At 45.3% G+C, this 16800-nt stretch overlaps 1 protein-coding gene across 3 annotated transcripts in view; it reads left to right on the top strand.

Annotated features, from left to right (window-relative positions):
- The window catches only part of Gmeb2 (glucocorticoid modulatory element binding protein 2), a 44716-nt gene extending 29365 nt beyond the window's left edge, over nucleotides 1–15351 (top strand). For all 3 annotated transcript variants that reach the window (XM_034494428.2, XM_076930412.1, XM_076930411.1), the window contains exons 5-10: nucleotides 561–664; nucleotides 1826–1983; nucleotides 4590–4661; nucleotides 4901–5038; nucleotides 5270–5392; nucleotides 6133–15351. In XM_034494428.2, coding sequence (XP_034350319.1) covers nucleotides 561–664; nucleotides 1826–1983; nucleotides 4590–4661; nucleotides 4901–5038; nucleotides 5270–5392; nucleotides 6133–6773 — 1236 coding nt within the window. In that variant the 3' untranslated portion in view covers nucleotides 6774–15351. The remainder of the gene's footprint in view (nucleotides 1–560; nucleotides 665–1825; nucleotides 1984–4589; nucleotides 4662–4900; nucleotides 5039–5269; nucleotides 5393–6132) is intronic.
- Nucleotides 15352–16800: the final 1449 nt, after the last annotated feature.

The raw sequence follows: 16800 nt of genomic DNA, 5'->3' as shown, positions 1-16800 counted from the left end.
CCTAGCAAACCACAGAACACTATTGTGTCAAGAATGTGGTTCTCCTAACTTTGAGGTGGACATGTGTGAGCACTATGCAAGACAGAACACTGTGCAGTTTACATTTCTGTGGCTTCTTAGTGGGCCCATCCAGGCAACGTGTCATCCATAGGTAGGCTATATGCTTGTGTTTTGATTAATACCACGTTTTTCTGATGTGATATGGGTGTACATCACTAAAGGAATAAGTTATCCGTAAGAAAGATTTGCTGTGTCTTTTCTAGTGGAAGAGTACATGCACTCTTTTCTCTGCTGTGGTCTGCCCCTTCATCTCCTACATAATGCATGTTTTTGTGTGGCTGTAACATGCCAAGTATCAGGTAGAGAACTGGCTACTGGGGATATTCCAATAGAACACTATATCAGTGTTCTTACTGAGGTCTGTGGCTGATAGAGCTATGGTTCTCTTTCTTGCTGTGAACCTCTAGTGCAGCCTGGAGCAGGAAGGGAGAATAGGTTGTGCTGCAGTTTCACCAGGCCTGTGTCAGGCTGAGAAGGTCCTCTACTGTGTTTCTTTCTAGTACGATGAACATGTGATCAGCCCAAAGGAGTTTGTGCACCTGGCAGGGAAATCTACCTTGAAGGATTGGAAGAGAGCCATCCGGATGAATGGCATCATGCTCAGGTGGGCATCTGACCAGCTTGAGATGATGGGAGGGGTTTGCAGCCTTTGGTTTTAGATTTTTGAAGATGAGGTATTTTAGTTAAGTTTATTTTAATTCCCGCTAATTCTTTACTTGATGGTAATGGTGGTGATGGGGTGTGTGTGTGTATACGTTGAATATATCACTATTAAAACTTAAGGATATAATCTGGTGTTTGTACGTAGATAGGCATTTAGGTTTAATTTTTTAACAGCTCTTTATGCTACCTTTTACTTCTGTCTTTTTTATTGTTTTTCATTAAAGTCCCTTGCAAAGTGCGCAGGTACTTAGGACATGTCAGGCTCACATTCTTTTATGACCCAAGAGCCACCATATCTGTGCATCTGGAATTTAGCATGCTCTGTTAGGAGTATTGCAGCAACTGGTGCCACCTCACTTCCTAAGCAGCCACTTCCTCAGGTACTGTTTTCTGTCTAAGTAGTCAGAACTCAGCCTCAGAGAAATTAGCTCTGGATACTTTCTCATAGCTCCTAGCCTTGTATTTCTGGGATCCCCTCTGTTTTCTAGGCAATGTCTGATGGGATAGCTGTTGTAACCACAGGCTGAGGGAGGTATGTTAGAATTGTCTCAGGCCAGCACTGCCTATAGGCTAAGTATAGCTAGAGCTTCTGGCCTTCTGTTTATGGGTCGTATTGAAACTGGTCAAGTTTTAATTTGAGACCTCAAAGAGACAAGAGGAAGTATTTAGAAGGGAAGACCCTGGTAGGTGAGAATAAGTGACTGTAGCTTTAGATATTGTCTTAATTTAAGCTTTGAGTAACTCCCTTTCTGTCCTTCTAAAAGGTAAGGCTGTCCCTGGAAATGATTCCTACCTCTCCTCTTCAGTACTAAGCCACTCACCACCTTTGTTAGCTGTGGGTCTGCTCCCTAGGTCCATACTCGAAATATAGATACTTGCTAGCTAGTATTTTCATCTCCCTCCTGTGGATAAAATGCTGTGTGTGTGGCCTGGGGTGACTGTGCCACCTGTTCTGCACTTACATTGAGCTTTGTGCACAGTGAGAGTTGCAGCTCATCTTCTACCTCAGTGGAACCAGTTGGCAACTTTGGCCCCTACAGTTAGACAGTGGATGAGGTATTTTCAGTTAGGTCTCACCTGAACTGCTCTGGCCTCTCCACAGGAAGATCATGGACTCTGGAGAGCTAGACTTCTACCAGCATGATAAGGTTTGCTCTAATACTTGCCGCAGCACCAAGATTGACCTCTCAGGGGCCCGTGTATCCCTGAGCAGCCCCACATCCACAGAGTACATCCCGCTCACACCAGCTGCAGCTGATGGTAGGTGCAAGAGGTTGTCAGCCTTGCAGGTCAATTGCAACTATCCTGACCAGTCCTCTCTGGCTGCCACACACCTTGTCTGTTCCCTTCCACATGGGGCTCTATAGTGTTAGGTCAGCCTTCTTTGTAGCTTTCCTGGAAGCACATTTGGGGATTTTTTGGGGTTTTCTAATGGGGAATCTTTTGTTTGTTTTTTGTTTTTTTCTTCTTGTTGTTGTTTTTCAAGACAGGGTTTCTTTGTAGCCCTGGCTGTCCTAGAATTCATTCTGTATACCAGGCTAGCCTTGAACTCGCAGAGATTTGCCTGCTTCTGCCTCCTGACTGCTGGGATTAAAGGCGTGTACCACTGCCACCTGTCTGCTTGTAGGGAATCTTAAAACACTTCTGTTATTTTCATTTTAAAATAGTAATTCACATATAGAGGGGTATAAAGAATGGATGGCCTATGTCCCCAGGCCTGCTGTCTCCCACTCAAGGTTTTCCTGGATTGGAGATACATGTTCTTTGGTGCTTGGTGCTTTGAAAAACTGTCATTTTCAGATCTCTTACTGGTACCTGGATGCAGGCCTTTCCTGCCATTTTGATTTTGGTAGCAATTTAAAATAGTCTTCTCTGTTGATATCTATCCTTCAGAGTTGTAGAAAGGTTGACTTTTATGTTCCCTCCCCTTTTCATGGTTTTTGAGACAAGGTTTCTCTGTGTAGCCCTGGCTGTCCTGAACTGTCTCAGTAGATCAATCTGGCCTCGAACTCACAGAGATCTACCTACCTCTGACTCCAAATGTTAGGATTAAAGGCATGCACTGCCATCTCCCTGCAGTTTTCTAGAACTGTATCCGGTTTGGAGAGGGTTTTTGTAAATGGGAGAGAAAATGAAGTTGGGATGTGAGCTGCTTGTTGTGTTACCTGGTGAAACTGAGCTGTCTCTCTTCCTTGGCAGTGCCACTTAACTATCATTCTACAGTGTTAAGCTAACATGTACTTCCAGATGATCCTTGATCATCTGGAAGTTTACTCTGTTTAACCAGACCAATTGAGCCGCATTTGGGGATGGGGGAAGAGTGAGGTCTTATGAGTTCTTTCTGTGTTCTTCAAAGTGCTTTATTGTAGACTAGTTGGTCAAGATTTGGCAGAGCCAGAGTTAGGGTTCAGTATTTCTGACAGTGGTACATTCTCCTCTTCAGAAGCTTAGGGTCACCCAGGGTCATAGGTCAGGGACTGACCTTTGTTAGCTCTGTCCTTAGTCCATGTTTATAGTTTACCATGATCTGACAGTGTCTTTCTAGTTCCTTTCTGGACCCAAAGCACCAGATATATTAGGGGATCAGGACAGAACCCTTCTGGGGACACATCAAAACAAAAGGCAGTATGGGGAGTGAGTGGTCCAGGTCTTGGTAGCTGACTTGGCTTCCCTTATTAAAATTAGTCAGAGGCTAGTGAGGTGTTTTAAGTATACTTGGAGTTAGCTAAACTATGGGATTTGGTTGATGAGTATATTAAATGCATTTTTAACCTTGTGGTATTTCCAACTGATGATATGTTTATCAGTTGTAGCTCTATCATGTCTGGAAGAACATCTATTAGTTTATTCCTGCAAGCCTTAGTGAAATGGTAGCCAGCATGCCAATTTCATGGGGTTATTTTATAGGTCTCATGCAAAAATGAAATGTAAGAATAGCTTTTACAGTAAATAGTCAATAAATAGTGGTTCCTGAAAAAAAAAAACATTGACCGTAGGTGACAGGCCAGGGCAAATAGGAACTGCTAGTGCCATCTCCTGACAGAACAAGAGGGCTTTCTGAGCCCTCTGATTAAGGCTGTAGTGCCTAGGAAAGACAGAATTTGGGTTAGCACTTAGCTTTTCTAGGTGTTTAGTTTTTTAGCTTAGGATTTCTATGAGTCTTTGGCTTTAATATCATATGGCTAGGGAGAGGTGTTTCTGTTCAGTTGATTCCATGCATACATGACTCACCAGCATTACAAAATTGATGAGTGGTAGGCCAGTTGGAAAGTTTCTGGAATATGTCTGCTTCTGAGTCTGCTTTGTGCTAGATCTGTACATGAAACTTTGGTCAGAAACTCCAGAACTTCCAAGTACAAACTCTATGGTCACTGAGTTTGTAGGTATCAGAAAGGTACTTGGTGATACACTTGAATGAATGGTTTGTCTCTCTTTTAATATAAAAGAATGGAAATATGATGAGTTCTAGGATTGCTCTGGCATCAGTCAAATTTAGATGAGGTAAGAGTGAGCTATAGGGCAGAGAGACAAGCAAGGTGGACAGAGTCCCCACCTGCTTCCTCCCCACGGCTCAGCTGCAGGGACGCGCACATAGAACTAGAGGAGCAGAATGTTGGGAGCTGCTGAAGCTGAATAATAGCTCAGGGGGTGTTTTCTTGTTCTTTGTGATTGAAAATAGACTCGCTGTGGAGTAGAGAAGTACTCTGTGTGAAGTAGAGAATTACCAGTGTATTGTGCTTATCAGTTCTGTGAAAATGGGTAGCAAAGAAGGATTCAGATGGAGCCTTAGAAGGGTTATTAGGACTTAAAGTTCTGGGGGCTGTAATGTAGAGCAACACTCACCCACAGCTCTGCCTTACCTGCAGTGAATGGCTCACCTGCCACCATCACCATAGAGACCTGTGAGGACCCTGGTGACTGGACTACAACCATTGGAGGTATATTCCCTCAGCTTCTCAGGATTATGGGTGGGCCCATGGCAGGAACTGTCTATCTATAATCTGATCCTAGCTGGGTTTAGGATCCAACCACTGACCTGCTAGATTTATGGGCTATAATACAGAACTCAGTGCTTTATGTGCTGGCCTCCTGAAGTTATGTCCTTTACTACTTCCTGTTGTCAGTTACTCTGTACATCGATTTGTATCCTGTCTACCTGATTCTTTCTCCATCATAGATGACACATTTGCATTCTGGCGTGGACTGAAGGATGCAGGCTTACTGGATGAAGTCATACAGGAATTCCAACAGGAGCTGGAGGAAACCATGAAAGGCCTGCAGCAGCGAGTGCAGGACCCACCCCTGCAACTCCGAGGTGAGAGGGCCTGAGTCACCCTCCCGCTAGCCCCAGGCCCTGCCATGTGACTGGGATAGTAGCTGAACCTGAACACAGGATCCTACTGTGCTGAGGGGAGTTGTCAGTAGGAGAATCTTTGGAACTGGCTTCTTCCATAAGAGGTCCATCAGGAGCCTGTCAAGCACTGGAATTTAGGAACTCTAGGAGTAGCCTAGATTTTTACTAAGTTTTTGGTGTTGTCTCTTTCAGATGCTGTCCTCCTCAACAACATAGTGCAAAACTTTGGCATGCTGGATCTGGTGAAGAAGGTACTGGCCAGCCACAAGTGCCAGATGGATCGTTCTCGGGAACAGTATGCGCGGGACCTGGCAGGTATTCCCAGCAGCAATGTGGGGTTTGAGGAGCCTGTAAGCTCACCTCTCTAGTCGTGTATCCACATACTTTTCTGAGATATGTCTGCATAGGTGAGCTTTTCATTTGAGGACTAAGAAGTCAGAACAACACTAGACATCATACATGGAAAAATCAGTAAGACTCCAGTGGCTGTAGTCAGACATTGTCAGTACAGAAAGCACAGGTCATTGTTTACTGACTTTTTTGTGATGAACCAAGTTATTTAATTTAAAGGAATAGGACAGGGAAATGGAAAAAATATCTGCTCCAGCCAGAACTAGATTAACCTGTGGTGTTTGTGTATTAAAATAAGTTTTCCCTGGTGTTTTTACTTAAATGTGTGCCGTGCATGTGGTGTGTGTGTGTGTGTGTGTGTGTGTGTGTGTGTGTGTGTGTGTGTGTGTGTAAATAGGTATTTTACTTGGTTGCTTTGGTCTAACAACAACTTTCCTGTGAAACTCACTAGAACACATTGGTGCTGAGGGGAAGGTTTTTCTTATAGCACTTACTCTTTGGAACCGGGGTCTTGGGTCATCCTGAGGGCCATTAAGGGACCCACTGCTGCCAACCTTGCCAACTTTTGGCAAGCAGCCCTCTAGTCATCCAGTTGCTGTTGGTTTACCATCTGCTCACTGATGGTACATGTCTGCTTTTTTCCTGTGGGAATACTGTCTGTCTCCATCCCTATTCTCTGTGGTGATGCTGTGTGTCCCCTGCAGCCCTGGAACAGCAGTGTGATGAACATCGCCGCCGTGCCAAGGAGCTGAAGCACAAGTCTCAGCACCTCAGCAATGTGCTCATGACGTTGACCCCGGTTTCCCTGCCATCCCCTATGAAGCGGCCTCGTCTTGCACGGGCTACATCTGGACCAGCTGCTATGGCTTCCCAGGTGCTTACACAGTCTGCACAGATTGCTCTTAGCCCAGGAATGCCTATGTCCCAGTTGACCAGTGTGCCACTTGGCAAAGTAGTATCTACACTGCCCTCCACTGTCCTGGGCAAGGGCTCTCCTCAAGCTGCCCCAGCCAGTTCACCGGCCTCCCCACTGCTTGGAGGCTACACGGTTCTGGCCTCCTCTGGCTCTACCTTCCCCAGCACGGTAGAGATTCATCCGGACACATCCAGCCTCACAGTGTTGAGCACAGCTGCTATGCAGGATGGCAGCACAGTACTGAAGGTGGTCAGCCCCCTGCAGCTGCTCACCCTGCCTGGCCTGGGACCTACCCTACAGAATGTGGCTCAGGCATCACCTGCAGGCGGCACCATTGTGACAATGCCTACAGCAGCTGCTACTGGACCTGAGGAGCACACGGCCACTATTGAGGTGGCCGCTGTAGCAGAGGACCATGAGCAGAAGTAGCTGGCAGGGAGGGTAAAATCCTTCCAAGATGGGCTGGCTGCCTCTCCTCAGGCCACTGCAGGCAGAGGCCACTACAGACACAGGCCACAGGGCTGGCTCAGCACAAGCAGGTCTGATGGGCTGAACCAAAGAGAGGATTGCCGGATGAATCAAGAGAAGAAAAGAGGGCAGAATGTTGCCAGCAACCTGGAAAATCTGTCTTCAACTTATAAACTTCCTCCCCTTTTTTCGTGGGAAATACTCTTTTCCATCTGTTGCTTATTAATCCTGTTTACACATTGGGCCTTGAGCAGGAACCAGAGGGTCACTGACCAGGAGGAGGCCTGGGTGCTTCTGGTACAGCTACAGAGCCAGCACCAGAGCCCAGCTAATCATAGGTCTTAGTGCCTGCACCCCCATGGGGCTGAGCCTGCTGGGACATTATTGACACATGTCTTAGGCAGCATGCCTGAGTGTGGAAGCCATAGATCCTATGGATTTGGTCTCTTCCCACAGTTCTCTGTTGGTTCAGTATGGCCAGTGTCCATGTTCCTTCACTGTTGGGAACATGCCCTGGGGCTAAGTGCAGACCCCAGTCAGGACCCCATCCCCCACCCCACAGGCACTCAGGTGGTGAAGGGGTCTCATGGACCTGGCATGTTCTAGACTCCTTTGCACATGGGCTGCAGGTGTTTTTAAGTAAATTGCTTAGTAGCCTTCTAGGGGAAAAAAAAAAATCAAATTTATAGTGTTTTCAACCAAAACAATGCTGAGTGCCTAGGCTCCTGAGTCAGTTCTGGGAGGGACCCAGGGCACCAACACATACACACCTAGCCAGGTGCTAGAGGTCTTAAGTAGTGTCTTTCCCTGAGACAAAGCTCTGGAAGATTTTTGTGGAGGTATGCCTAAGACTTGGGATATCTCAAAAGATTCCCTGTGTGCAGTCGGCTCTTGTACTCCCCTATAGTTGGCCCTAAATCTCTCCTGGAGATGGAGCTGGGCCTCTCTGTCCAATATTCAGTGTCTCTATCCTGAGAGCTCCAGGGTGTGTAAGGCCGTTTAGAATAGTGGGTCGGTCAGCTGGAAGACGGGATCTAGAATGTTCCATGGAAGGCTGTCTTCAGGCAGTTTTTACAGGTCTAGGTTTGCAAAGGCCCATGCTAGGGGCTAGCTAGGCCTGAGTTCTTGGAGCCAAACAATTCAGGGAACAAAGTTTTGGCCTCTTGGTAAAGGATGTCCTGGGATAGTCCTAAGGTGCCTCTTGAACCTCCTGTTCTGTCAACTGAAGGCTTTCCTTTCAAGGGCCCCATAGCAGGAAGGGGCCACTGTCCCATTTCACTGCTTTGAGGTTACCTTGTCCTTCCATCCATGCACCCCCTCAAGTGCCCAGATTCCTTGTACACTATTGCTGTGACTAGGTCCTTACCTGCCCCTGTTCTCACCCCATGTCAAGCTACTGAGGTTCTTGTTTTCCCTCTGTTCCATCACTGTTCACTGTGGCCATGAATCAGCTGGTTTTGGCAGATGTTTACCTGTTTATGTATATACTCCTTTTTAAAAACTTGTTTTTTTCATTGAGTTACAAGTCCTGTTATATGCAGCTGTATGACTCAAGGGACATTGGGAGGACCAGCAGGGTGGGTGCTTCCTTGAAGTCCCTGCTCTACAAGCTCAGATCAGATTAATGTCACAAATAAAACCTTCCTGTCCTAGGAACCAAGAACTGTTCCTTGGCACAAGCTCCATGTCATTTGCTTTTGGGGATCTAGGCCAGTTTCCTTTCTTCATAAGAGCAAGGTTGAAACATTTTTGGCCCTTGCCCCTTAGAGCAATGGAGGTACTAAAAGGTGAAGTTTATTTCAGAGCCATACAACAGTAATTCTCAAATCAGCTTCAGAATTAGTTCATAGCACTTCTTCCCAGTGTCCTCAGAGGCTGTCTACAGCCCACCCTCCAAGGCCTTCTAGCAAGACAGAGAAGGCCCAATAGTCCTGTTTGCATGGAACCCTCAGTTCTGGGAGAGGAAGTGTGATCACTGCCCCACCATGTGTTTGTACCTGCCTCTCTGGTTCCTACTGATTCCTATTGCTGTGTTCCCTGCTTGTTGGGCCATTCAGGGCCTAGGAAGGAAGGTCTTCCCCCTCCACATGCAAACATGGGTGCTTGTGGCTGCTTTCAGTTTGGTTTTCTGAGAAAATACGACAGGATTTGGTTTTGCAGAGGGTGCAAGCTCCTTTCCATGCCTGCCCAGGAGGCACGCAAAAGGGCAAGTTTGAGTTCTTTGAGTTCTACTTTGTATGTGTTTAGCAAGTATCTGCTTGGTACTTTGATTTAAAATAAAAAAAAAAAAAAAAAAAAAACAAAACACTTTTATAATTTGTGTGTTTGTCTCTTGTAATGAAAGCTGCAAAGAAACCAAATTTAACTTGTAAAACTATGCCGCTTGTGACAGTGCTGGCACTGTTTCAGGTCCTTCAGACATATCTGTTCATAGAGTCCAGTTATGGTCTGAGTCCTGAAGTCAAGCAGTTTTTTCATTTTGTTTTTTTTGTTGGTGGTGGCTTTTTTGTTTTTATTTGTTTGCGATAGGGTCTCTACATAGACCTGGCTGGCCTGGCTCACAAGGATCCCACGTGCCTCTGTCTTCTGAGTGCTGGGATTAACGGTGTGTATACCACTCCCTGTTCAAAAACAGTTTTAATAACTATACCAGGTACTGTTTGGCTTCTGTGTTCAGCTCAGAGCGCAGGTGTGCGTAGCATAGGGGCTAGGGATCTCTCTCTGAGCCTCCCTGTCACTGCATCAGACTCTACAGACAGGGTAGCTCAGAAACAACAGAGATTTACTACTTACAAGTCAAGGCAGACATTGTAGAACTATTAGGAATGTGGAACAAGGTGAGGATATGAAGATAGAGTAACTACTTAACCTTGTCCCAATGCTGAAGTTTCTGCAACTTCTCTAGAGGGTTGGGAGAGGCCATTACTGTCCAGCTAGCTGTGATCTTCCCTTGCCCTGCTTCCTTGAGATCCTTCTTCACCTCTGTTCCCCTGTTTGGTATTATGATTCCCAGGGGCCCACAGGTAGGCCTCTCATGCATTCTACAGAACAGAGAGGCAGATAGCATGTCATATCACTTAAATGAGAGTTGGGTAAGGCACAGACTTCCTGAGGTGGGTGTTGATGGGTGTGTGACTTCCTAAGGGGGACCTAAACAAATATCTACTTTCCATCTAAAGACTTGCTGTGATTCAGTGTTCTTCCATGACCATGCTCCCCTGTAATAGAGCCAAGAGATGGGCAATGGGCCCTTCCTGTCATCACATTTCATGGACCCCCTGACTCCAGCACACCTATGATCCCACAGAAAATCTGTAGGCACCTCAGATTTAATGTGTCCAAAACAGAATTCTTACTTTCTCCCTTGAACCTGTTCATTTCTGTTGTTTCTAGTCTCTAAGAAGGATGTCACCAGCACCTGTTGTTTCTTATCTCTAGGAAGGATGTCACCATCCACCTATTGCCCAGGCCACCTTTCTACAATCTCACTTCAGATGTCCCCTCCTCACTAAGCCATACCCCTCCATCTCTCAGGCCAAGAGAGTCCACATTTTTCTTCACTGTTACTCTCTATGGTCACTCTGGTCCCAACATTATCATGATTTGGTGCCTCTGGGCAAGGGGCGTGTCCTTTACCCAGCTCTTCTGACACCACCTCCTGACATTTGTGGCAGTCACCAGCTGCAGAATATAACCCCTACTAGATTAGAAGGGCCAACTTCCTGTGTCCCCACTGAGAAGTCCCTAGAGACAGGTTCCAGCACTGGCTAATTGCTGGAAGAGAATGTAAGAAGGAAGAATTGGGAGCAGGGGAGCAGTCTGCTCATTCAGCTTGTAGTGTTCTAAGCATGGGGTCCACAGAGCATAGTGCTGAATAATACCCCATATCTGGATAGACTGCAGCTTTCCCGTTCACCCACCAAAGGAGGACATTTGTTTTTCTTTTTCTTTTTTTTTAATATATAACCATTGCTGGATCATGCAGAAACTTTTTTTTTAGTTTTGTAAGCAATTGTCACTGTCTTCTGGTGCACAGCTGTATCATTATGCATTTCTACCAGCACTGAGTGCAGCTGTTGGCCTGCATTCTCACACCATGCATTCTGGACTTTGGCGTTCTGAGGAGTGTAGGTGGCCTCTCACTGTTCGGCTGTTTGTTTTGAGATTTTATCACTGTGCAGCCCAAGATAGCTTCGAACTTGTAATCGTTCTGCTTCTCCTGTGGGATTACAGACATGTGTCACCACATTCAACTTCTCTATTAAAAAAGTGATTATATCATTGTGTACATGATATATGTTGGGGTACATGTGATGTGTGCATGTGGAAGTCAGAAGACAACTTTGTGGAGTTTTCTCCACCTTTTATATGGGTTCCAGAAATGGAACTTTGGTTGTCAGGCTTGTACAGCAAGTGCTTTTACAAACTGAGCCATCTCACCACCCTTCCCTGTTGTTTTAATTTGCAGTTGCATGATGGCATATGGTACAGAACACCTTTTTTAAAAGAAGATTTGTGACTGTGCTTAGTGGTAGTGGTGCACGCCTTTAATCTCAGCACTCGTGAGGTAGAGACAGGCAGATCCTCTGAGTTGGAGGTCAGCCTGGTCTAAAAAAAAAAAAAAAAAAAAAAAGAAAGAAAGAAAAACATTTGTTTTTATTTTTAGGTGTGTGAGCATTTTGCCTGCATGTCTGTATCTGCGACGCATGTACGCTTGGTATTTGTAGTATCAGAAGACATCAGAAGCCCTGAACTGGAGTTAAAAGATGGTTGTGAAGCCAGTGGGTGGTGGCTCATACCTTTAATCCCAGCACTCAGAAAGCAGGGGCAGGTGGATCTCGAGGACAGCCAAGGCAGCACAGAGAAAACCTGTCAAAAAAACTGAACCAAACCAAACCAAACAAAGATAGTTGTGAGTTGCCATGTGGGTGCTGTGAACTTGTGAATTGAATCCAGATCCTTTGCAAAAGCCGGAAGTGCTTTTAATTGCTGAGCTATTTCTTCAGTCCTTAAAAGACCTTTTTATGTGCCCATACATCCTCTTCAGGAAGAATTAGAGATAACTGTGAGCGGCCACTGGGTGCTGGGGACTAAACATGAAGCTTCTGGAAGAGCAGCTGGGGCTCTTCCCCCCTGAGTCATCTCTCCGGCTCCTTTTTTGCCCATCTTTATCTAGGTCCATTTTGTTAATTATGACTTCTGTTTTAGTTTTTTTCTTTTTCTTTTTTGGTGGGCAATAGGGTGGGGTAGGGGCCAGTGCTGGCGAATAAAGCACAGCATCTTACAACCACTGAGGCTGAAGATAGGGGGTAGATAATTAGCCTTTTATTAAGTCTTTTCATCAGATTTATTTTTTTATAAGTATCTCTCCCAGATTATGGCTTGTACTTCTCATTTCTCTTAACAATATTTTTCAAAGAGTTTTTTTTTTCTTCACTTTTGCTAGGCATGGTGGCACACACCTTTAATACCAGCACTTGGGAGGTAGAAGCAGGTGGATCTCTGTATGTTCCAGGACAGCTAGGTCTACATATCAAGTTTCAGGCCGGCCAGTGCTGTACAGTGAGAAGCTCTCTCAAACCAACCAACCAACCAATAAAAACTGCACTTGAACTTTGAAGTTTGGAATTTTAAAAAGATTGTGGGTTGGAAGTGTAGCTCATGGGTAGAGTGCTTGTCTAGTATGTACAAGCTCCTACTTCAGTCCCAGCAATGGAGGGGGGGAAAGAAAGAAAAAAAGAAAAAGAAATCTGCTTATAGTTTGTCAAGCACACGTTTTTACAATTTTTTTTTCTGTCATTGGCTGCTTCTGTCTTAGTTACTATTCTATTGCTGTGACAAAATACCATAGCCAAGGAAGCTTATAAAAGAAAACATTTAACTTGGGGCTCATGGTTGCAGAGGGTTAGAGCCCATGACCACTGTGGTAGAAAGTATGACAGCAGGCAGACAGGCATGGTGCTGGAGCAGTATCTGGGAGCTTATATCTCTATCCACAAATAGGAGGTAGAGAGCTAACTGGCATGGACTTTTGAAACTGCAAAGCCCACCTCCAGTGACATTCTTCCTCCAGTGAGGCCACTTCCCTTCACCCTTTCCAAGTCGTTCTACCTATTCAAAGTTAGGAGTCTCTGGGAGCCATTCTCATTCAGACCATTATCGTGGCCATGCTCATGGTGGCTTATCTTTTAATTTTTCTCAGTGGTTTCTGCTTGGTAGAACTGCTTAGGGAAGACTAGGAGGTGTAGCTTTGTTGGAGGAGGTGTGTCTCTGGTGGGTGGGCTTTTATGTTTCAAAAGATTCCCAGTGCCCTCTCTGCCTTGTAGTTTTGACTAAGATGTGAGCTCTCAGCTGTTGCTTCACCACCATCATGAACTCTAGCCCTCTGAAACTGTAAGCCAAGGTAAACTCTTGTTGTAGTGTTTAATCACAGCAATAGGAAAGTAAGACATAGTATTAGCATATGTGTGTGTGTGTGTGTGTGTGCATTTATAACTTGTATTAAAGTTTCATTAATGATCTAATAGTTTTGCACATGCATTTTCCTCCTTAGTCCAATTATCGATTTCAGTCATACCAGTTCTTGGGTCTTTTTGGCCTCTTCAGTCTGGCCTAGTACCTGGGACTTCTGTGAAGTGAACAGGAGTCTGTATGGGGATCATTGTAATGGGGTTGAGCTCAGTCTTTAACAGGAAACAGGGTTGTGTCCTCCCAATACCTCATCACAGGGCTTGTGACATCCATCCATCTGTCTGTCTTTAGTGATGCTCACTCTGATTACTCTGTTTAAGTTGCGTCAAGGCAGTCACTGTGGTCAGTGTTTACTCCTGAGAGGTGATTATCACAGGAGTGAAAAGCAAAGCCATGGGGGGATTACAGCTGGGATGAGTAAGATCACAGATCTGTACCAGCATTTCTTTGTTGTGATATGGTATGAAATGGGGTATCCAGACATATCTGTTCAACTTAGGTTCCTGAGAGGATGGACATCCTTTGCTGTGACAGGGACGTTGCTAGAGGAATAAGAGAAGAGTTGGGGCTGGGTACATGTGAGACACTCAGGAACAGAAGAAGCTGAGGAGGCCCTTGGATCTCACTGTCTAGTCCAGGGAGTCTAGGTTTAGAGGCCAAGTATGGTTGCTTGGCATAGGAACATTCTGGAAGATTATCTGGCTTTAGCACAGCTGAGGTCAGAGAACAGGGTCCCTTGTGTCTGTGTGGTGCCTGGCCAGTTGTTCTAGAAGCATTCTTCATTCTATGGAGACATATACCTGGTCCCAAAGCAAAGTTGCAAAGGCTGAGAAAACAGTAAGTCCCACACTGGTTACTTCAGCTTACTTCTGATTTCTACAACAGACTGCTGCGTGTGTGTGTGTGTGTGTGTGTGTGTGTGTGTGTGTGTGTGTGTTTACAGTCAAGAATGCATTGCTCAACACTTTGATTTTCTTCTTTAGTAAAGTGTCCAGAACTGAGAGACCCCCTTTTCAGAGGCTTCCCGGTATTCCCTGCATGAGAGGGGGACCACCATTGAGATGATGCTTGGTTTGGGGACCTGGATCTTTGGTGATTGGAAGGAAGGCTGCTAGGAATAAACCCAGCAACCACTGTCTGTTACTGTTCCTTGGTGTGGGCCTCCTGTAATTCTAGATGAAGCTACCTAGTTGTCTTTCAGTTAGACGGAGACATAGTGTGGTCCTGATGATCCAAAATGGAGATTCGATCAAGAGGCTCTGGTCACATGAAGGTAAATATTTTCTCTACATTTGGAACAACTTCTGTTTCCACTTTTCTTTGTATAGCAAATATTGGTTCATATACTCTGCCTATTTTTTTCACAGATTGTTTTTCTGAACTTATAATGTTTATAGTTTAAAATACATACTATATTAAAGAAGTCAGATTTTTACCTGTGATAACAGTTGCAATGTTTCTTTTTGTTTTCCCAGCTTTGCTTTATTGATAATGTGAGTTTTTTCTTCTATACAAAATTGTTTTACTTTTGTGGGATGAAGTTATTGATAGTGTGCTGGTAGATGTTTAACAACTGGTTCTCTGAAAAGGAAAAGAATTCCATGATGACCTTTGTGGCCTGTCAAGCTATTGACTGTGTCTTTTAACCTACATTTGGAGGAGCCAGCTTCAACATGTCTGCTAGGTTAGGGGTGAGTGATGATACTTGTTTCACTCCAAGGCTAAGATGGCTAATTGACATAATTCTACCTGAGGTTCTTTTAGGCTGTTATGATTTTGTCTGTTTACGTCTTTGAACCATCTGCTATAAGACGTTGGCAGAGGCTAGTAGCATTCTGTCATTTCTGCTTCAGTATGCTAACTAACTGCTAACAAGTGAGCACACAGCAAGCCATCTTCTTCAGAGTGTGGATAGGATGCTGCTTTATACCATGTATTAGACTCCTGCATATTCTGATAAACTTGTGGACTCTGACCCAGAGAGTTGCTTGTCCATCTGTAAGAAATGTTAAATATGAAGCTTTTCTACCAAATACTATAAAAGGAATTAAATTTTTTTTATCCTCTCTACTGTGTGTAAGACTTTCTTGTAAATGTTTTAATTCCCCCCACCTAGTTAAACCTTTGTTTACACAACAGGCCTCCAGCTACATTCCAGCAGTTTGATGACCTGGAGCAGTAACAGTTAGATCTCTGGCCCATCATTTTCTGTGTGCCAATTCTTTTCAGACCAGCCAATGGGGAAAAGGCAAGTCACCACCTGAGTCAGAATGAAAACCAAGTGTGTGTTTCTTCTTTTGAACATTTTGAACACACTGTCTTGATCCACAAGTTTTGCCTTATCTAGACACTTCTATTGGAGTGGTAATCTTTCTGACCCCAAGCTTACACACACACACACACACACACACACACACACACACACTCCTTCTGAGACAGGATCACTGTCCTGGAACTCACTTTATGATAAGGCAGGCTTCAAACTCAGGGATCCACCTGCGTCTGTACTAGCTAAAGGTATGTGTTACCACACCCAGCCTAAAACTTATTTCTGACACATCTGTGTTCTTCAGGACTTTACAGATGCAAACAGTGAGGGTTGAGTTCCTGCTAGCTAGGGATTGGCAAGCAACCTCAGCTCCTCCCCCACAAACCCCACCCCTCACTGAGGAGGAGCTATCACTGAGTATTCCCACCCTCCACCCTGTTGTGAATGACCCAAACCACAAGGAGGAAGCAGAGTCTTTTCTGATATTTGGTCATTTCTGCTGAGTACACGTCTGTCTGTCCCCCGCAGCCTGTGAGACTAGGACCCCAGTGCTACAGTGTCTTAGCTTAGTGGGCTACTCAGCCTTTAGGATGACCAAACTGCACTTTCCCACTGAGCTCAGGCAACTCAAATGAGAATGCACAGTGCCTTAGAGCTTCCTTTTCTAGGATGAATTCTGCCACACTCCCAACATCTCTATGAATCTGAAGGGCTTGACTTGCCAAGGACCAGCCACGGCTTAGAGAGCGCTTCTGGGAGAAGGGGTGTATGCGAGCGGCAAAAACAAACAACTCAAAGTCAAATCGTGGGTCCGTGCTGAGATAGCTTTCCAGATTGCGCGCTCTCTCTCTCTCTCTCTGAGAGAGAGAGAGAGAGAGAGAGAGAGAGAGAGAGAGAGAGAGCGCGAGCAGAATGCACTCTCCTCTCCTCTGCTTTAAGACAGTGTGACAGTGTTTTCTTGCTATTCTAAAAACTCTCTGGTTGAGATAGCTCTCTCTAGTAAAAATTCTGAAAGCTATCTGGATAGCTGCTATATCCAGCAGCTAGCTCCCTGAAAACACCTAGTCAGATCTAAGGGGAACTTTTTCTCTCCCCTCTCCCCTCTCCCCTCTCCCCTCTCTCCTCTCCCCTCTCCTCCCCTCTCCTCCCCTCTCCTCTCCTCTCTCCTCTCCCCTCTCCCCTCTCCTCCCCTCTCCCCTCTCCTCCCCTCTCCCCTCTCCCCTCTCCTCCCCTCTCCTCCCCTCTCCT

The sequence above is a fragment of the Arvicanthis niloticus genome, chromosome 2, assembly GCF_011762505.2.
Source record: "Arvicanthis niloticus isolate mArvNil1 chromosome 2, mArvNil1.pat.X, whole genome shotgun sequence".
Taxonomy (NCBI): Eukaryota; Metazoa; Chordata; class Mammalia; order Rodentia; family Muridae; genus Arvicanthis; species Arvicanthis niloticus.
The sequence above is the reverse complement of the archived record's forward strand: the minus strand, read 5'-3'. Positions and strand labels throughout refer to the sequence as shown.